The sequence below is a fragment of the Cupressus sempervirens genome, chromosome 9, assembly GCF_028749045.1.
Source record: "Cupressus sempervirens isolate cs-2001-9-10 chromosome 9, ASM2874904v1, whole genome shotgun sequence".
NCBI lineage: Eukaryota > Viridiplantae > Streptophyta > Pinopsida > Cupressales > Cupressaceae > Cupressus > Cupressus sempervirens.
Genome location: NC_143126.1, coordinates 576505261 through 576528318, shown reverse-complemented (window position 1 = coordinate 576528318; position 23058 = coordinate 576505261). Strand labels below are relative to the sequence as shown.

General features: G+C 34.0%; 1 protein-coding gene across 3 annotated transcripts in view; it reads right to left on the bottom strand.

Moving 5' to 3' along the window:
* Positions 1–23058, bottom strand: part of EMB1895 (ARM repeat superfamily protein) — a 234797-nt gene that overhangs the window by 96441 nt on the left and 115298 nt on the right. For all 3 annotated transcript variants that reach the window (XM_089801186.1, XM_089801187.1, XM_089801184.1), the window contains exon 4: positions 16996–17103. In XM_089801186.1, coding sequence (XP_089657312.1) covers positions 16996–17103 — 108 coding nt within the window. The remainder of the gene's footprint in view (positions 1–16995; positions 17104–23058) is intronic.

Here is a 23058-nt window from a genome sequence, read left to right as displayed (position 1 = left end):
GTCACACAGGATCCACTCTACAAACTCGAGGAATATATAATCTATGAAAACTCTTTCTTTCATATCAAAGAAAATTTCAAAAGACAACGTACCCCACAAAACAATGGTGAAGATTCATATGAAGGCTCACTAGCCAACCTAGAAGGACTTGCACTAGACACCTTCCAAATACATGACATGTTAAAGGACAAAGTGATGAAAGGAGCATAAAGGTACTTTTGGCTAGTGGTTTTATCCACAACTTTGTTAGTCAAACTTGGATGCAAGAATACAACCTACCACAACTCCAATGTAACAGTAGCAAAATTAAAGTAGCCAATGGAGCTGCCATATATTGCAACTCCATAACATTCCCTCAAAGTGCATGGAGATTACACTTATTCGGCTCAATTCCACAACTTGGAGTTGGAAATTATTGACTTCATTTTACAATTACTATGGATGAAGAGCATAGGACCATTTAAGTGAGATATTAACAAACATACAATTGCCTTTAGGAAAGGAGCCACTCAGAAGGTAAGGTAACAGTTAGAGATTGGGTTCACAAGCTTGATACATATCTCTAATCATGTCTTGTGTCTAAGGAGGACGCTATTCAAATTTTTGTGTTGCACTTGGATGTTATGGCCCATTATTAGTGATACTATGGGTTGATCACTTTACATGGTGATTAGGTTACATCCTGCTAGGAGTTTGCAGATAGAATTGCAAAAAGATTTGATCAGAAGGATCAAAAAACTTCCTTCAAGAACCTTGCTCATCCCAAGCAAATAGGCAACCTAAAGACTTTCATTGGTGAGTTTCTAAGACTCTATCATGGTTCCTAATGTGACAGACAATGCTTAGTTATCCTGTTTAAAGAAGGGTTACAGGAGCCACTCAAAGGATGATTCAAAGCATTTGATCACCCTTTCTTGCAGGGGGCATCAAGAAGGTCATAGTGATTTCATCTCCTAAGTGGCAAACACAGCCTAAACCTAGCACCTCACCTGCAAATGAGGTACACCCACTGATTAATGATTTGAGGAAATGAAGATAATGATTTGAGGTACACCCACTAATTAAGATAAAATCAGTTGTGAAACACGATGAGGCAACTCGTCGAGATTTGAGGAGATAACTTTTTAATTGGTGCAAAGAACTTTATGACAGAGACCTATCCTGCCCTCTAAGGCCTAAGTGAAGGGAAAATCATTCTATTTGGGTGTACCATGATGATGTTGAGGTTGAATCTTCACAACAACCAATTGGTTCAAATGATGATGATGCCCAAAGAATCCCTACTGAGTTTGTTCTTGATGCCAGTCTATCACCAATAACGATGTCCATTATTGTACCACATCCCTCCACTTTCAAAATGCGACGACTGATAGATGGACATCATTGCATTTTCATGTTAGACATCAAGATCACACATAATTTCATACATGAGGGATTTGTTAGCCAATGTCATCTTAAGTGTAGGAGTTTGTTGGGTTCTGAGTCAGGGTGGTAGATGCGTACACCCTTACCTCTACCACTGACATACGGGATTTCTCTTTAGTCCTTGGTGATTATGAGATGAAGTCATATTTTTATGTGATCGACTTGCAAGGGATGGATATTGTGCTAGGGATGCAGTGGATTCTGGATATTATGGAATTGTTCCTTGGTTTGTGCATGGTGGAGATGAAGATTGAGTACCGAGGCAAGAAGTATGCCTTGCAAGGTATCCCTAAGGGGGTTCACATACTGTCTCTAAGTAGTAGGCAATGAAGATTTACTGAGGAATGGTATAGTTCATGTGGAGAAGGTTGCACATTATGTCTCTCAAATCTCGCAATGACCTCTTCATATCAATATACGGGCGTAGTTCACCTCGTGAGTAATGCCTTGTTTGATATCGACGTTACCCAGTCATATGATAATCCACTATTTGAGGTTAATGATTGTCTCCCTCAAGTAATGAGTGAGGATGATGTTTGGGATTCCACTAGTACACCAAGGCATCAATCAATTCTTACAGGTCTTATTGAGGAGTTCACAAGGGTGTATATAATGAGGAGTGCATATAGCATCACATTCCATCCTTGTATATAGGATATTTATCGGGTACACAATTTGTTTGTGCTTGAGTCTAATGTTTGGATGATAGCTTAGTTGACACAGAGAAAGAGGGTGAATCTAAAATCCCTATTGTGTTGTTTTCATGTGATGTTCCTTCTACATTACAAATATTGGCACTGTGTTTAGCACTACAAACTTTGTTCATCATACTGATGTTGTTGCATATACAAGGATTATTTGGTGATGACAGGGACATTACACCCATTTTTCTGCAGGATCCTAGTGGAGGTCAATTCTCTTTCGGATTGGAGTGGTCAGTTGTTGGATGCAAAATTGCTTGGGACAAGCAATTTAGCAATTTCAAGTAAGGTTGACTGTAATGTCCAAAGTTTAGCTCACCTTTGATTGCAGTTGGGGTCTATCATTGGGTCCTTGTAACCTAATATTGGTGATTAGAGGACCTTGTTGTAGAGTCTTTTGGCTTACCAAAAAACGATTGTGTGTATCTCTCCAAAAGTTCCAAATATTTTGAAGCTAGGTCGTTCAGTGGGTTATGGCTCTGTCAATGGATGATTCCAATGAGCTCAAATGATTTAGATGAGTTATATTATGTTTTTCAATGTTATTTCGCACTTTTGGATTGGGTTCCAAGATTCTTGGAGCTAGTGTCTATTCTTAGAAACTCACCCAATTGGATCATTCATCATATTTCATCATCACAATCATTTATGTTGGTCGTATTTCACTCCGATGTGGTTGGAAAATTTTTGCAAAGTTGGATGCATTATTGGTTATTATTTATTTATGTGCACTAAGGTTCCTATTTCTATTAAATTCTTTGGTGGACACCTTAGTGTTATAGTTCGTTGGAATCAAAATGAGAAGTTTTAAATATTGGGCACGTGAAACAAGGACCTTGTGTATCAATGTATCATTATATAAATGAAAAGGTCATTTTCGAGTAATGTGAGAGTTTAAATTAATAACGTAACTTTGTTATATGTCAACTTTAAATTAAAAACTTAAAAGTTGCTCTTCAAGGAAGATATAATAAAATATTATTTTTTAAAATTTGCAAACAAAGAGGCACATATGTAAGTTAGGTGAGATGTGTGCTAGAAGATTCAAGATCAATTTGCATTTGAGAATTATAAGTGCATTCAATGCAAAATAGAGCCATTCTATTGTGCATTTAATATGGTGAATTTGTTGAAGAGTTTGTGCCTAGGGTTTGAGTAATCGAAAGATGGGAGAATTGGGAATTCTTCTAAGTATTTTGCACATTAAATTGATTGTTCTCTACCAATGTCTTGTGCCAGCAATAATCTCATTCAGAGATTATGATTTTACTTAGTTTGGTGATCAAATTATGAAGAAGATTCAGCATCTCATTTTAGATATAATTTACAAGAATGGAGATTGTTTTTGAATGCCAAATGCATGATCATGGAGCTGTGATTGAATATTCAGGTTTCTGCTCCAATTGAATATTATGGAGCTGTGATTGAATATATCATCTTTGGAAGGCCCTGTTTATTCCTAGTATAGCTGCATTACAATTTTGGCTCATATTGAATGTTATTTAATCTCTTGGTTCAGAACTTCATAATTAAATATTCGCATTTAGATAATTGCATTCTTAGAGTCTATATATTTAAATATATTCGTTAAGGCATTGTTGCAATTAGAATTCAAAGTTTTTGCATTCCATTGTTCATTTCATTTATTATTGTCAAAAAATCCAAAGAAGGAAAGATTTATCATAACTCAAAAAAATTGCAAAATAATTTCAAAATCCAAGAAACATATCTTCATCAATAGTATCCGTTCAAAGAACTAGCAAGGTTCTTTACACTGACTCAACCTTTTGGGCACCCACTCTGCACTTTACTATCACAACTGCATGACACTTAGTCGACACTCTACCCGCACACTCGGATAGAGAAACATTCTTGACAAATTTCCTTTAGCCCTCAACTCCCAAGATTTTTCCTTTGGCAACACCCAGCACTTGGCCTTTAGCACCCTTCAACTACCTTTATCACTCAGCACCTTTTGGCAATCAACCCACTTCGGCACTCAACACCCTTCGGTTGCTTTTACTTGGCACCCTTCAACACAAACCTTCAGCACCCTTCAGCAATGCCGTCATACTCTTCCAATTTGATTCTCCCTCTATAGATTTTTAGCTTCAATCTGTTTATAGGACCCCATATAGGATTATCATCCAAACTTGAAAATTTAATTGAAACATTTAACCCCACTACTTTGACTTTGTATGGAACTAATGAATGAACTCAAAAATTTCCCAAGTTAAAGAGTTCATTAAGATCATTGTACTTGAGTACCGACTATCCTACCTAGTACTTAAGTGGCCACCACAATCTACGAACGCCAATGCATGTAACTCACCTTCAATGATCTGAGGAATTCAAGACCCCATATTCAAACAACTTTGGTGATTGCAGAAGGAACAATTTAACAAAGTCTCTCTTCAATGGCTTATTGTTGTCGTTTCGCATGTGTCGCACCCAAGCACTCACACTCGAGTGTCCTTTCTTTGGGTCTGCCACCACAATCCTGCCAGAAGCACCTTTCATGCAATAGTGTCAAGTCCTGTTTGACTTCCAACCAACACTTCATGTGACTCTTTAGCACCCTTGAATCTCCTACTACATCATGCATCTTCGTGTTAAATCCTAATAACTTGATCATATTAATGATCTCATTTTTTAGGTTAGACAGATCTAAAATGCATGTAATTTCTTTTATATAGGGCCTCATGATAAATGCATCTCCCTAGAAAAAATTGTCGATTTGCTAGGCATACTTATACGCCTTGTATTTGACTATTGTAGTTAATTAACATTTAACTATTAGTTCATGGTTAAGACTAACGATTTGTAGAGGAGAAGGTGTTTTATGGACGGCCAACCTAGAAAGAGTCATGTCCTTTCTAAGGGCATGAAAAGACATGCCCCTTGGGTTTACTATAAAGAGAGGCAAGTATGTGGATAGAAGACACACATTGAAAACAAGTCTACTCTTCTAGCATTATTACCTTAAGTGATTTTATATCAGGAATAAAATGATTTCTAGAATTATTCACCATTCTGTAAAAACAATTAATATTCTGTCCAGAATCTCTAAGGACCATTCCCAGCAAGGTTGAAGATAATATATCAGTATTCTTACATTAGAATTTGCAAAAAAGTTACATGGTATCAGAGCCAAGTTGTCGAACCTGGGCTCGGCAAATTGACAATCAGATTAAAAATATCTAGCAATATCCTTCTACCTTCAACAATCAGTGCAATCAAACCCAAAGACAGGTTTGATGGAAAAGAACACTCGTTGCTTGGAAATTCGAATTATGATGACTCTTGAAGACAATGATGTAATACAGTTTGTTCATAAGGAATCCAAGCAACCTGATGCTGATCCTCATAAAACTATCTGGATTAAAAGAAACAAGAAAGCCCTGAAAATCATATAAGATGGAGTTAAAAATTAAATAGTACCTATGCTAATGAAACATCAGACAACATTTAATATGATGAGTGCATTATTAAATGCATATGAGGTTAACAATGCAACTAAAACCCTTGCACTAAAAAAAAAAAAAAAAATCATATAAAGATAAGGGAGAAACTATGAATTCATTCTTCCTAAGGGTGGCTAGTCTAAGAGATGAACTTGCAAGTATAGGGACCATAATTGATGGGTTACTGGATTCATGCTAAACATTCTCACAAGGAGTAAGTGCTAGAAATAAACTTCCAGACTTCAATAGACATAAAAGAGATTGCCTTCAAGAAGAATCTAGGCAACTCAAGAAAGGAGAAAAATCAAAAAACTAAAGATGAAGAACTTAATGTTCTCAACAAAAATTCCTACAACGGTAAGAAGAAGCACTTCAAGAAGAAGAAGGCTCATCAAAGAAATGACAAATCTAAGACAGATTTATCAAAAGTAAAATGCTTTAAATGTGTGAAATTTGGATACTATAATGAAAATTGCCTAGAGAATACAAAACAACAAGTAAATTGTACACGCGTTACTAGGAAAGAAGAAAACTATGACCATGAGAAATGTGTATTTTATTCAGCGATATCAAATGAAGTATCAAGTAAAGCATGGGTAATTGATAGTGGATCATCTCGATACTACAAGATACAAAGAAGTACTAGACTCAATATCAGAAGAAGTTAATGACAAAGTTACTATAGGTGATAATTCCACTCATTTTGTCAAAGGAATTGGGAACTGCACCATGAAACTGAAGTTGGGTATTTCTCTTCGTCTCAAAAGAGTACTCTATGTACCATGAATCAAGAGGAATCTAATCTCTGTTCCAGCACTTGAAGATGATGGACATAAAATTGCATTCATAGACGATAAAGTAATGACCTAGTCTAAGAACTCTTCATTTAAGAAATCAAAGTTGACTGGTCAAAGAAAGGGATACTTGTATGAATTAAATATAGAACCTATTCAAGCCTTAATCCATGTAGCAGCTGATATAAACGAAGTGTGGCATAGAAGGTTAGGGCACCAAAACTTAAAAGCCTTATCAACTATGGAGAAGATGGTTATTGGTTTACCTAAGCTGAACAAAGGTCATTCAAGCATAAGCAAAGGATGTGCACTAGGTAAGAACTCCAAAAGTCCATTTCAAAGTAGCACTAGAAAAACTAACAATGTTTCAGAAACAGTAGACTTAGATTTATGTGGACCTATGTTTGTTCCTTCTCTTGGAGGATTTTTGTACTACGTACTCTTTATGGATGACTTCTCTAGGAAGACGTGGATTTATTTCTTGAAATGTAAAGAATCAGAAGAAATCCTCAAAAGATTTAAAGAATTAAAAACCATAATTGAAAACCTATCAGGACATAAAATAAAAACTTCAGATTTGTTTATAGATTTTTTTTTAAAAGTAGGAATTAAGAGGGAGTATATTGTTCCTTATAATTCTCAACAAAATGGGGTAGCAGAAAGGAAGAATAGGACAATTACAAAATTAGCAAGAGCTATGATACTTGATCTAAACTTACAATTATATCTTTGAGCAGAAGCCTCGTGTACTGCTCTCTATATTCAAAACAGAAGTCCTCACTCCCACCTTAGAGATAAAACTCCTAAAAAAGTCGTTTCTAAGGTTAAACCAAATATAAGTCATCTTAGGATATTTGGGTGCCCTACATACATACATGTTCCAAAAGAAAAAGAACTAAGTTAGAACCTTCAGGAAGGAAAGGCATTTTTGTCAAGTATAGTGAAACCTTCAAAGCATATAGAGTTTCCAAACCTAGTCAAAAAAACATTCAACTTAGTAGGGATGTAATACTTGAATAAGTCAAAAGATCCCTAAGTTCTGAAGATCCTTCACATATACCTAGTTCTGAACAAAATCATGATCCTAAGTTTCAAAAGAACATTAAAGAAATCGAAGGTGAGATTCAAAACCTTAATCTTGAGGAAACTCAAAATCCTAAGAACAGACCACTTTGGGCTATTAAGACTGTAGAGGAAGCACAAGACTTCACTGCACCATCTAGAACCTTCAAACAAAGCATAAGACCCAAAAGATTTTCTAGCTATGCAACAAACATGACTAACTTATCTAAATCAGAACCATAAATGTTTCAGATGCTATCAAACATACAGCTTGGAAAGATGCCATGACAGAAGAATCACAATCCATTATTAAGAATGATGTTTGGGAAATTGTTCCAAGGCCTGAGGGAAAATCTGTTGTCACTTCTAAGTGGATATTTAAGATCAAGCATGCTGCTGACGATAGCATTGAAAAGTATAAGGCCATATTCATAGACAGAGGATTCTCTCAGAAGGAAGGAATTGATTATGAAAAACCTTTGCTCCAGTTGCTAGATACACCTATGTAAGAGCAGTCCTAGCTATTGTAGCATCGAAGGGATGGAAAGTGCATCAGATTGATGTAAAAACAACATTTCTGAATGGAAAGATTACTGAAGAGGTATATTTGGAACAACCTGAAGCATTTGAAACTCATAATCCAAAAACATTTGTGTAGACTCAAGAAAGCTCTCTATGGGCATAAACAATCTCCCAAGGCATCATATCTCACCAGTTTAGGGCTCTCTAAGAATATAGCTCATCCAAATCTCTATTATAAAAGGAATAAAGAAGATATGATAATTTTGAAACTATATGTTGATTTACTAATAACAGGTGATGATCATCTTATAGATCAAAGCAAGAAAGATCTAATCGAAGAATTTGATATGAAAGATTTAGGACTTCTTCATTACTTCCTAGGACTGGAAGTATGGCAAAACTCTAACAACATAATACTTAATCAAGGAAAGTATACATTAAACATCTTGAAGAGATTTGGAATGTGGAACTGCAGACCTATGTCTTCTCCAATGGAGACTAATCTACACAAACTTAAGGAAGCAACAACAAAATCACCCTACATAGATTCTACTCCTTATAGACAAATGATTGGGTCTCTTAAGTACTTGGTAAAATGCAAGACCTGATATTTGCAATGTTGTAAATGCCTTAAGTCAGTTTATGTGTGAGCCAAAGGAGATTCACCTGGTTGCAGTCAAACACATTGTGAGATACAAGGCATTCTTAACCTTGGGCTTGAGTATAAGAAAGTTGACTTAAACTTACATAGATTCACAGACTCAAACTGATAGGAAAAGCACTTCAGGATGTTGTTTCAGTTTGGGCTTAGCAATGATATCATGGATATGCAGAAAGTAATCATCAGTAGCACAAAGTTCCACAAAAGGTAAATACATTGCAGCTGCAATGGCTTCTAGGGAAGCAATTTGGTTTAGAAAGTTACTTATGAGATTATTTGATCAACCCATGAATCCCACTATTATTCACTGTGATAATCAGAGTTCCATCAAGCTTTCTGTGAATCCAATTTTTCATGACAAATCCAAGCATATTGAAATTCCTTACCATTATGTAACAGATATGGTAGACAAAAAAACTGTCAAGTTAGAATACATTTGCACTACAGATCAAACAGCAAATATTCTTACCAAACCTCTCTCTCAAGTGAAGATAGATCACTTTAGAGAAAGACTTGGTATGGTTGAATTATAATACATTTGTATTCTTTAATTATTAATGAAATAATTGTGTTAAAATTATTATTGTCAGGCTATTGACTGTTATGGGCTTCACCATTTGTATTCATTATATAAGAGGTGACGATCTCTGAGATAATGAACACTTGTATTAAGGACATTATGAAAGGTGACGATCTCTGAGATAATGTACTAAACAGTAGAGAATTACTGTCAGATCTAGATGAGTTGAAGACCACATTGTGATGTAGACATTTTTATGCCTATGAATCACAACTTTGATAAAGGAAGAATTTAATCATTCTTCAGATTTTATCCTGTGTATTGGCAGATTTAACTCGGGATCATATTGTGACGTAAGGATCACAACTTGGATAAAGGAAGAATTTAATTATTCTCCGCATTTTATCATGTGTATTGCATCATATGTAATATTGTTATCACAAGTATTAGTGATAATTCATATTACAGGTATAGTAATATGACAGAATATCATGCATACCATGATACTACATGCTTGGAAGAATCAGATAGATATAGAGTACAAATATATGCTTAACAATGTTGCTAGATATGTTCCTCTCATTTATATTATCAAGTTAAGCAGGAGTGTTAAATCCTAAGAACTTGATCATATTAATGATCTGATTTTTCAGGTTAGACAGATCTAAAATGTATGTACTTTCTTTTATATAGGGCCTCATGATAAATACATCTCCCTAGAACAAATCACCAATTTGCGAGGCATACTTATATGCCTTGTACTTGATTATTGTAGTTAATTAAAATTTAATTATTAGTTCATGGTTAAGACCGCCAATTTGTAGAGGAGAAGGTGTTTTATGGAAGGGTCGACCTAGAAAGGGTCATTTCGTTTCTAAGGACATGCCCCTTGGGTTTACTATAAAGAGAGGCAAGTATGTGGATAGAAGACACACATTGAAAAAAAATTTGCTCTTCTAGCATTACTACCTTAGCAATTTTATATCAGGAATAAATTGATTTCCGGAATTATTCACCATTCTCCAAGAACAATTAATATTCTGTCCAAAATCTCTAGGGACCATTTAATATATCAGTATTCTTACATCAGAATCTGCAGAAAACTTACACTTAGTAGCACCTTATCCAAACCCATCTTGTATAATAACCTACTAATGAGTTTGAAGGTCCTACTTTTCAAGGAAAATTTTAATCGCTCACTAGGCGGTATGTCCGTGTAAATGTGGACATAGATAGGTACTCACCAATGCATTTGTACCATTGTGGCAATATTGCAATATAAAATAGGTGGCACTTGGGAAATCTTTGTAACATCCACTTTTACCAGGTCTTAACTAACAATCAATCATATCAAAGAATACAATTAATACTTCATATTCAGAGGAAGATAGTTATAACACATATATATGTTCATGTAAATCGAATTAAAGGTTACAAACAATTCAACTGAAATTTCATAACAAACAATTGAAGACACCATCAATGAATTTAACACAGAATTTAAAATCTACATACTGTAGTATTCAAAACCAGAATCCATCTAGGGATGCTTCTCCAAACCCGAGGTTAGTCCATAAACACCGCTTAGGAACAAATAGCTATACCACTTTATCGAAATGACAGGTACCATTAAATACCACTGTATCATTTAGGGCATCAAATACCATTGTATCAATTAGGGCATCAAATACTACTGTATCAATTAGAGCATCAAATACCATTGTATCAAATAGGGCATCAAATACCATTGTATCATTTAGGGCATCAAATACCACTGTATCATCCCTTCTCCTTCCATTGCTAACTATGGCAATAACATACAATTAGAAGATACGCTCATATACATTATTCACATAAATGAAAGACTGAAATAACAATTCATCAAATAAACTTATCTCTTGCATATAGATATATTTCATGTTCAATTGGAAGATCAAGCGATCTAACTAGTTACCAATTACATTGACAAGAAAAGTTGCTTTCATTAAAGGAAATAACTAAATCGATGATATAAATCATTCCATCATATCTTTTACTTGTATAAACATCATAAAAGTAAAATACCTATTACTAACAAATGTTTGAATGCATAACTTATCTTAGTCTGGTGCATGCCTTGACATCTTGTGGAGAGGGAAACATTGTCAGGGACTTAACCTCCCAACCACAGACCCTTCAAATATCCCCAAATAATCTCATTCAAGAAAGGCCCTCCCTACCCGAAATAGACATGGAACACCTTGTCCAACCACTGAGCATCTTGGTACTTACTTAATTTCACCACTCGACTTGACAGCAGGGTCCATATTGGACAAACATGAGCTTACTTTGAAGTTCTTAGAGTTTAATTATTTTATCATGTATGATAGTTCTGATTTATGTTCTTCCTTTTTGCAAGAATCACCTCTACCTCTTCATCCTCTATCATTGGCCATTTCGGCCAGGGTGAGTCCTTGGTGATCGATCATTCTACTAAGCATGGAATTCTTCCATTAGCAGTACATCGCTGGCCCTCAACTAATGCAAAATGATAAAACAATTCTAGCATTAAGTCCTTGTGATTCAGAATTCACAAAAGATATTTCACAGAAGTGTAATAAGAAGTAAAGAAAAGTTCATTATGAGAGACATATATTGTGCATTTCGACTCATCTCTGATGCTAATCAGTTTGCATTTGATCATGAAGAAAAAACAAACGAAGGTCAGCCGACATGAGCTGAGTACCTATACTTCACTTATAACATTGGTACATATTTGATAAAGGAACAATGACATGTTTAAATCTATCATTATAAATACTAGCATCGATTTCTAATAAGGAGAAAGAAGGTAAATGATATCAACATAACCTGATCGATGATCAGTGAGACTCAGGAAGTCTTGACCATCTTACCATTTCACATGATTGTAACTAATTTAACCTGTCAACAAACTTCACATGATACCTCAGCAGTTATATGAACATTTCAAATGGAGCCAAAAATTGGGATGTTACAATCTTCATTCACCCCCTCTGGAGCCTTTATAGATTTGATCCTTCAGAGTTGATTTGCAATGACATGGCTATTGCCAAGCCATACTACAATGTTGAAAGTAAACTCCTACTCTTGAATTATCAGCTTATTTACTAACTAAATCAATGCTTGGCGATCCACACACACACACACACACACAGATATATATTTATAATTGCAATACTTTTGAGTTTAGACTAAAGGTCTAATGTCATTACCCAACCATAAACAAATATGAACTTGAAGATGGTAAAATTTCTTCCACTTATGTGTCGTGTTTCAACAATTTTACCTATCTCAATTTTCAACTAATATATGTAAGATTACACTTATCTAGTGATATGCTAACAAGTCCTGGATGGCTGGGGCGTTTTAGTGTTCTCTCCACTTCCCTTTTCCTTACCCTCCCCTAGCACCTACCTCCATTCTTCTCTCTTTTACTTGTGTTTTGTGAGGACATCCTCTTCACTCCATTCTCCTCTACTCTTTTCCTTACCTTTTGTGAGGATATCCTCTTCACTTCATTCTCCTCTCCTATTCCCCTTGTCTTTTGTGAGAATATCCTCTTCATTTTCATTTTCTTCTGAAGAAAATATTTTGGTGTCCCAAAGATGACCATGGGTGTCCACAATATTAGAATAATTTCTTTATCATTTTTTATTTAATGGTCAATATTATAATTATGTAGTTTTATGCATAGTTCAAAATGTCGTCCTCTGCCACCTCTCGGCAAGGCAACAAAAAGGATCTTGGCAAATATCATAGATAAATTGATAACTTCTTGGGAAAATATCGAGAATTTTAAAATGACTTCAATTTTGATCAAAAATGCATTTTCTTTCAAAATTTATTAAGAGGATGCATCTAATAAGTCACTAAATGCGTAAACAAACCAACAAGCTGATCTAGATATGTATAAATGCAATATGTAACGGAATTGCATCCTAATGTGGAATGCCAATGGATGGCAGCCATAGTCAAAGACTCTAAACTCTAAAGCAAACTATAAATAGCAAATTGTGTTTGTAAAAGGATAAGTAAATGCAAATGTCAAGTACAATATGGAACCAATCTACATCTTCCTCTTCCCCTTCTCAGTAGACTCCAGTAAAAACTAATATCCATCAAGCAAATGATAGACACGTTCATGTCTGATTATTGAATGGAATCATTTGGCATTGCTTTCATGGAATAATCTTAGTTGTACCATGCTCATTATTCATATAACTTCTTTTTAAAACAAAATTTATATTACAAGCAACCATAAAATGACAACAAAGAGGTCCATTGCAAGAGAAGCATTTACTTTGTGTAAAACATGGTGGCAAAGCAGTTTATAGGAACGTTAAGAACTTTTACTTTGTAATAAAAATTATAGCAAATAATTCATAACATGATCATCCACAAGAAGTTTTCAAGTTATCACGAGATGTTAGGGACTTCTCGAGGGGATATATTTGTTTTCTCGCAGAGAATATGCAGACTTCTCAGCATCAACTTCTCACAAGAAAACCTCAAACTTCTTACGAGAAGACGAGTTCTCTGCCATTTCTCGGAGAGATTTTGATCTATGGTTTTCTGATTGTTTCACAATAGAAAAATCGTCTTTCTACAACTACAAATCATTGTGTAATCATTCAATTCATTCATTCATTTTTTTACCGATTACTTGTGTAATATGGAATCAAAGCACTATTAATTTTTTTCGATAAAATTCAAATTTTTGTTTAGTCTTTAAATTTTCCTAATATCATCTCTAGACTTTTTGAAAAACAATTTTCTTGAAAAGAAATCATGAATTCGAAAATTTCAATTTGTGTAAGGTGCAAAACATTTTTTAAGACCTATTCCCTATGGTTGAGTTTACTAGTTGGTTTTTACCTTTGTTTGAAGGCTATCTATATCATTTTTCCTCGTCATGAAGGGATTGTTTTTTTTGGCATTTCTTAATCCATGCTCCTCCTGAGCTGATTTCTTATGCTAGACATGAACCCTTGTTTCTGACTCAAACAACCATTTCCATGCTCTTTTTTGTTATTTGTTACGGCAGGAGATTGTAGCTCATTTATTTGCAGACGTGAATGTCAATTGCAATTTTTTGAGGTAAATTTGTCACAGCTCTTTATCTAATTGGTTCAAAATACGCCACTCTTACAGTAAAAACTAATATCCATCAAGCAAGTGATAGACACATTCATATCCGATGTTTGAATGGAAAGATTTTGCATTTTCTTTCATGTAATAATCTTAGTTGTATCATGCTCATTATTCATATAACTTCTTTCTAAAATAAAAATTAGATTGCAAGCAAACATAATATGACAACAAAGAAGTTCATTGCAAGAGCACCTTTTACTTTGTATAAAACATGGTGGAAAAGCAGATCATAAGATTGTTAAGAAGTTTAACTTTGTATTAAAATTTATAGCAAATAACTTCAAGAAGTGTTCAAGTTATCGTGGGAAGTTAGGGAATTCTAGAGGGGATACCTTTGTTTTCTTGCTCAGAATTTGCAGACTTCTCAACATCAACTTCTCGCAAGAAAACCTCATGTTTTCTCATTTTCCAGAAGTCCTCGCAACAAGATGAGTTATCTGCCACTTCTCGGACAGAATTTGATCTATCCTTTTCCCATTAATTCATAATAGAAACATCGGCTTTGTACAACTACAAATGATCGTTTGATCATTCAATTCATTTTTTAACCAATTACTTGCATAATATGGAATCAGAGCACTGTTAAATTTTTTCAATAAAATTCAAAATTTTTGTTTTGAAATATTTATTCTTTAATTTTTTCAAAAATCATCTCAAGGCTTTTTGAAAAATAATTTTCCCCAAATAAAACTTGTGAATTCAAAAATTGCAAATTGTGTCAAGTGCAAAACGTTTTTAAAGACTTTTATTTCCTATAACTGAATTTACTAGTCGTTTTTTATACCTTTGTTTGAAGGCTATCTAGATCAATTTTCCTCGTCATTACGGCATTGTTTTATTTGCATTTCTTAATATGTGCTCATCCTGGGCTGATTTCTTATGCTAGACGTGTACCCTTGTTTCTCTGACTCGAACGACCATTTTCATGCTCATTTTTTGTTATCTGTTGCGGTGCAAGACTGTAGCTCATTTATTTGCAGATGCAAAAGTCAACTGAAATTTTTTGAGGCAAATTTGTAACAGTTCTTAATTTAACTGTCTCAAAATATACCACTCTTTTTGGCTTCTCTTGCCATGAAAGATTGTGCTTTACAAAAAGAACAACTGTTCAAGTGCTTTCTACTCATCTAATGTTTTTTTCAAATCTGTGACCTCATTTCAGATCTCTACCACTTTCAATGGTTGTCAATCATTTTTTTTAACTAGCTAAGGTTTCTACAAAATCCTCTAATCTTTTGAACAGAGAATATATTTAACCTATATTTTGTGGGTTTTCCCTAATGATTTTTGGGTCTTTGTTATACTTTTGTGGGTCTACACTTGGAGATTCATGGCATCTATAATTCATCTATCTTTGAAATCAGTACACAAATTTGCCTTTTCCACTGCACTGGGACCTGTGCCTCAAGTTCCACAATTAGTTTTTTGCCTCTTCAAAATTTCTCATTTTTTGTGCCCAAAAAGTGTGCACAATGTTGTCTTTGGCCAACATAACGTTGGAAAGCAGTCGACGATTCAATGAAAGGAATTACAACACGTGGAAGCACTGAATGATGACTATCTTTGAGTATTGTCAGCATGATGGACTCCTTTTGGGTAAAAAGTCTCATCCTATTGAAGTTGAACAAGATCATGACAAGTTTGACGAGCACAACCAAGAAGGGATCACGCTTATCAAACTTTAAGTTACAAGGTGTCGTCTATGGCCTTACACCATAAAGACAAGAAAAATGGTCACAATAATATGAAAATTTAAAAATCTCAACACAAATAAAACTTAAGGCAGGTCCCACAAAGTTTTGGAAGAGTGTTGACGTAGCCTAGATTGACAAATTGAGGAACAATATCATTTCCTATGATGAAGATAGTGCTAGGAAAATTCTAAAACCTTGGCCTTAACTTTTCAGTATACAGTTTGGATCCTTGAAGGTGATTCATTTCTTTAACTAATCATTTGAATATTAAGCACAAACTTCACTTTGAGGATAAATGAGCAGCAATGGTAGCATGACCTACTATATCCGACAAGTATGATAATTATAAAAAAATTAAAATACATAGGAATGGTTTGCATGGACCCTTAAAGATATTAAAATCATGAAAGGAATAACATTCGCTTACAAGGCCGGTGGAACATGATAATTTAAACAGTTGGTTTGCTAATTTAGTGGCCATTGTCTCATTGACAAAGCATCCATCATAGTTATTAAATATTAAATCATTTTACAATGAAATCCTTTTCCTTTCACTAGAATTTAATGAAAAACCTTCTCTTTCCTTTCATCTGAGTTTAGTTTACTAAATCACCAGCACTTGATAGTTTCGCAGATGGTAAAATATCAGACAAACAACCGTTCACTTCTTAAGGACTAAATTCAATTTGAGAACAACATGCCAAACAAAGTGCTCATGACATATCCCGTTGTATTACAATCTTGAACCATTATAGATCTATTATTTCACCCTTATAGCATGTGAGTTGATCTTCAAGCAAGGAATAATTTCTCTTTCATTGGAGCATTTCATTATAGTTTGAACTTTCCTCGTTGAAGTTTGTACTTTACACGGAAATAGATTGTGAACTACTAGACTTTTCACCTCTACATCAATTAAATCTTTGCTATGCTAAATCTCGTTTATTCTTATGTAAAATTTTAAAAGAAAAATCAAATACCTGGTCTGCCAATGTCACCATCGATCTAATGGCAAGTTTTGTCAGAGACAACAATGCAGATGTTACAATCTCGTCCGTTGGTAATTTCAACATCAAACTTTTGCCAGCCTGCATTAACAACGATGATATCATGCTCCATAATTAATCACTCAATGGTCACAAGAAAATGCAAAATAGAATAAATATAGGTAAATGGCTTTATTTGAAACCTGTCTAAAAGTTGTAATGGTAATATAAGTGTTTCACAGGAGCATATCATTAAATCCAAAAATACCGATAAATATAGTACTATACAAAATTCAAAAGAAATCACAAAATTATGAGTGCAATGTTTCATACTCGCAAAAACTTTCAAAGAACCAAATTTATCGACATTTTGGTCCTCATGGGATGATCTAAACTTCAAAAAATTGCAGCAGATTTATGAACTACAAGCTATAACTTGTCATTGTTGATTCCATAAAACAGAATCAAGATAATCAGTACTTATAGATCTTAAGTATGGTCTAGGGTTAATTTCATCCAGTTCTATGTTTCCAGGACTAATGATCACCAGACAAAAACTTTATAAAAAGCCAATTAGATTGTCTTCCTCCAAGCCAATTCTGAAATCCTGATCGTGATTCGACAGAAAGTTTATGCAGTATCAATCAAGTTTGATTAAATCCTACTTCCAACCCATATAAGGTCAACTGCACACACGTCAAAATTGACAAGTACTTCATGGGTACAAGACATGGCACAATAAACATGTATATAATCGCTTCTCTAATTTATCTATGCAATTTGCTAAACTTCTATAACTTAGTAATCCTGTTGTTTAAACAGTTCAAACCATAGTTTCATGCTAATCATATTTGCTGAATCATCCAGGAAAAGATGAGCAACCAAATAATCTGAAAAGAACAACTTCTATACTCAAACATGCAATAACACAGAAAGCCATAGAATTGCAAAATTATGTTATTCTGATAGTATTCCATCAATTTTATATTCGAAATATTCGGGCTCCAATCGATTGTTTAAAATCCAAATTGAAGATATAATTTGAGTGTAATTTCCTTAGTCTGAAGAGATTTCCACAATCCATTATTAAGATCAATGCTGTTTCTGGGATAGGTTGTGTTTGTTTTTGCATCAACATTTTGAATCACACTCTGTGATCCATCATCAGGATGAGAAGTGCTAGAGAAACAATAAGATAAATTGTTGCAGATCAGCTCAAGAGATATAACAGATGCCAAAAGGACAAGGGTCAATGGTCAAGAAAAGTCAACATGCAATAGAAAGCTCAACATTGCAAATAAAATAAAATAACTAAATAATACCCATTGGGCAAAAATAAAAATGAACCAACAAACGAGAAAATAGACTAAAAAACTTACTAAAATAAATCAATAGTCTAATTACTTAATCAAACCTAATGAGACAAGACACACAAAACTATATATGTGTGCGAATGTATGTGTGTGTGTGTGTGTGTGTGTGTGTGTGTGGATGAAGACACACACACACAAATGTGCATACCAAAATAAATTGATAAGAGGAGATGGACATATATATCAGCAAAAAGAAGAAAGGAAGATATTTATATTATATAAATGTAAATATATATATAGAGAGACCGGACTACATCAATATTATAAATATATATACATATATTTATGAACTTATATATACATTTATATCCATGTATGTATATATGTACTTTCATATATATAAGTGCATATATATGCACTTTTATATATATAAGTACGTCTACATGTCTATAAATGTGCATAAATATATGTGATGTCCCCAAATTTTTAATGTAATACTTTAATTAAATTAATTGATTAATAGGTCCCAAAAATTAAATTAAATCATAAAGGGCCTTCAATTAATTCTTTTTAATTAAAAATATAGGGGCCCAAATTAATAAATTAAATAATATTGTCGGCCTGTTGTAAATCTCTAAATGCTTCTTGAAGGCCTTAATAAGGAGATGGCTAGACATTGTAAATCATCATGGTTGCATTTGATTTTCATTTCTTTTTGCACTTCCAGAGGCTTAAGGCTAAGAACAATTGTCCACAGCTTCAGAGGTAGAAGACCCTCCCTACTTGTGCACCTATTTGCAAATATCTTTATTTGAAGACTAATCTGTAACTATTGGGTCATCAACCAACCCCACTGTAATCTGCAATAATTTCATTGCCTGGAAATAATTATATTTGAGTCATTGGCTTTTGGCAACACCCACTACATGTTCTTGTGACCCAAAGCAATATCATTATGAGAATATGCAGGAGACTTACTAATTGATCTGTTCGTGATTATCAATTTGTGATTTTGTGGCTTTACACTTACAACATTATTTGCATAGCATTTGTGGCATTAAAAATCCTTGTCATAGTTTCCATCATTGAAGTCCGCAGATCATACACTCAAATAACATCAATACTTTCCCCACCATCAGTACTTCCCCCAAACCATACGGCTATTTGCATTATATGGCTCAATTAATATGATCACCTACCTACCCTCCTCAGTATGACACATCATAACTACATCACTGCACATCTTCCCCCAACTGTAGGACACCTATCAATATGACTTGTATGGACATCTTGACTTCACCGTACAGTTCCATTGCTGCAACCCGGCAGTAAAGAAGTGCCTCCATGTGACAATCCCCTCTCTAATTTGAATGCCTATAAACCAATTGACTTCTGTGCGAGTTCGGAAAAAAAACCCTCATGGACGGAACTGAGGTATTGGAGAATTCATCTGCCATTATCAAGAACGGAAAATCACAATATAAGTACTTGTGTGTTTGTGTTCTGTTTGTGTATGTATGTGTACATGTATATATAAGTGTTTTTGTATATATACAATTAAATACATATAATTATATATGTTTATGTTTATGCATATATACAATAACATAAATTGTCTATGCATCGACATAAAAACATGTACACACATACACATAAGCATATAAAAGAAAGTGCAAGGCTTAAAAAGAAATACATAAGTACTACAAGACATAACAAGATAAAATATCCACAAAAACAAAAACGAAGCACATGTGAGAAATATGAAAGAAAATGCACAAAAAAAAACATAATGTGGTGGAGAGATATATGAAAGTAAATGTAAGAAATTACAAGTAGAGTGGGCTGGAATAAAACCTCGAAGGAACACAAAATTGTGGGGAGCCACCGGATAACCAAATAGAGACTACATCACCCAACAGGAGGGGGAAACTAGGGGGTGGGTAGAGGAGCCCAAGGGGAGGACAAAGGGAGACTAATTGATCTTGGATAATAAAGGTTTCCATGAAGCATTGATGATCCAACCATCATCACAATTAAAGTTGAAAGGGTGGTTATAAATTTCAATCACTTCCTTTAGCTTTCTTATGAAGAAGTTATCTTCTCTGGAAAGCACTTGGGTTCCTTGTTAAAATGAATTGTTCATAAGATAAGTTTGGTTTTCATTGATACTCAGGTTGATTTGCAATTGTCACGAGTCATTTCCAACATTTTGTGTCCAAAAGAAATTGAATTAGAGAATTTAAAGCAATGACAAGAAGTCATAAAATTGGTCCTACAGGATACTGATTTACCTACAGTTAATCAAGATAAAATTCGATAACAATCACTCTTCACCCTCCTGACCAATTGAGAAAAACTCAGCTTTTGACTTCCTTGACCTCCTCTCCCATTGGTTGAGGGGTGTGACTTTCTAGTCAAACATTATAAATAAATCAAATTTATATAATTTTGTGATATTAATCAATCATGCATGTTGCTAGTACTTTGATTTAGCAATCACATAGTTCATGAGTAGAACTTGGCAATGTCTTAGCAAGAAAAAGAGTCTCAATTGCAAGTAGAACATGCTCACAAGAACCTGGGACCTAAGTGACATACAACTAGTACAGTACAAGTACATTAACTAGACCAAGGACAATTAATGTGTCATAAAAAGCTAAGTTGTTGATTTAGATGCTGATGCAAAAACAAGTAAGAGAATCAGGTGCACGAATGCGTGAATTTTTTTTATCTTTTTTTTTGGAGGGGAGGGGGGTTTGGATGTGTTTGGGTGTGCTTTCATATTACATATACATATGTGTGTGTGTGTGTGTGCGCGCGCGCACGCGAAATGCAAGTAATATACAAAATTTAATTTCGTTCGAGTAAACACAGTGCATGGCAAACAATAACAGACCATAAATTAATTTTTCTAGCAGTAAATAAAAGATTTGTTAAAAATAGAGAAGGTAGTTATGATGCAAGGGATTTTCTGAATACAAAGTACAAGTACTGCTAACATATAAGACCAACCAAGCTTAGGAAACTTAAACCACTTCATTCAACTTTGAAAGATTGTTGATCCTTGATTCTCATGATCAGATGATTAATAACAATAATTTGATTTAAATTCTTGCATGGGCAGCAAAAAATTACATTGTCATCAATGATTAAGTATGTTCCAGTGACCACCCAACCAACCTTGGCAACGAGCTTTTCAAAGTGCATTCTCCCCACTCATACATCTACAAAACTTGATGAATTGAATCTAGCGAAGTAAATAGCTGAAAATGTTTTGCCTGGGGTCATCTCACGTGTTAATGTTGTAGCTTCAATTGGACTGAATTGATCTAAATATAATCATTTTATGGTTATTAGTCAATCATCAATTAGACAAACTCTAATATATCTACTTATATAAATTATAAATTATATATATATATATACATAGATAGATAGATAGATGTTAATATTGTCTAGTTGGTTATTAACTTATAATTACCACAGAAACATGTCTCCTCTACTCATATTTATACACATTCTGTACTTGGAACACACATAATGAATGGAAAGTGTTATTACATTTGCAACGGTCATTTTACCTTAACATGGTCTCAGAACCAAACTGCAGATTAAAGAAGTTTGAGAGATCTATTCTTCAGAAATCGATCTCAATAAGTTATCCAAATAAGAATGAGTTAAGGTGGAGACAAATATACGTGGAAAATGTGAATCGTAGAAGAAGAAATGTATAAACTGATTCGAAGGATTGCTTCAATCAAATGTCTTCATATATAATATGAAGATTGAAGGGCGCATGTGCAGAATGTGGAGTCACGGAATAATGCCTGTCAATAATTTTTGACAGTAATTTTTACCTAAATGGCACAAAGATATGCCATCTCATGTCTGCAGCCATGGACATGTTTAAAAGCTTGTAAACTTTTATCCAAATACAATTGGCATCTCTAAGGCCAAGACCACAACCTTTACCAGCATCTACATTGTTTATGCCCATTTGAGAGCTTTTGAATGAGACAGCCTGATGAAATACAATGCTCTTGTGAAACAAACAAGCACAGATATGGACCATGTCCATCATATTTCCACATTCATAATATTCTAAGGTATAAATGCAGTTTTGAGTATGTCAACTTGGAATGAATCAGGAATGTCAATGTCATGAATGTTCCTCTCAATGTTTTGACAAAGAAGTCAAGTTGGTGAAAGTAGCCACAAGCCCAATTCACAATATTTAACTCCCCCAATCCACTATGTGGGTTTAGTTGCATTTACATGGAGTGGAGTTTTTTATAGATCACCACTTCACTATAAACCCAAAGCAATAATTGTTAAGGTTGTAGTTGCAGTCAGATTGATTGAATCATGAAATACAATATTGATGGTAAATCATCATTAGATAAATATTCTTATATATATTATACATATGGATATATATATACTATATTATATATATATATGGTTATTTATATTATTAATATATTAACTAATAATGATTAACTATAGAGCAATGTCTCCTCCTCTCATATTTATGAATCTTCAAATTTGCATTTGAAACACATCAATTACATTGGCAATGTTAGTACATTTGCAGAAAATGATCCATGTTACTCATCATGGTATCAGAGCTAGACTGTGAATGAAATCAAAAAATCAAATACATGGTAGAAAGATTTTGTGTCTGTGATGAAAGATATAGATTTAGCATACATAAAAAGTGACAACAGAAGAATACAATGAAGCT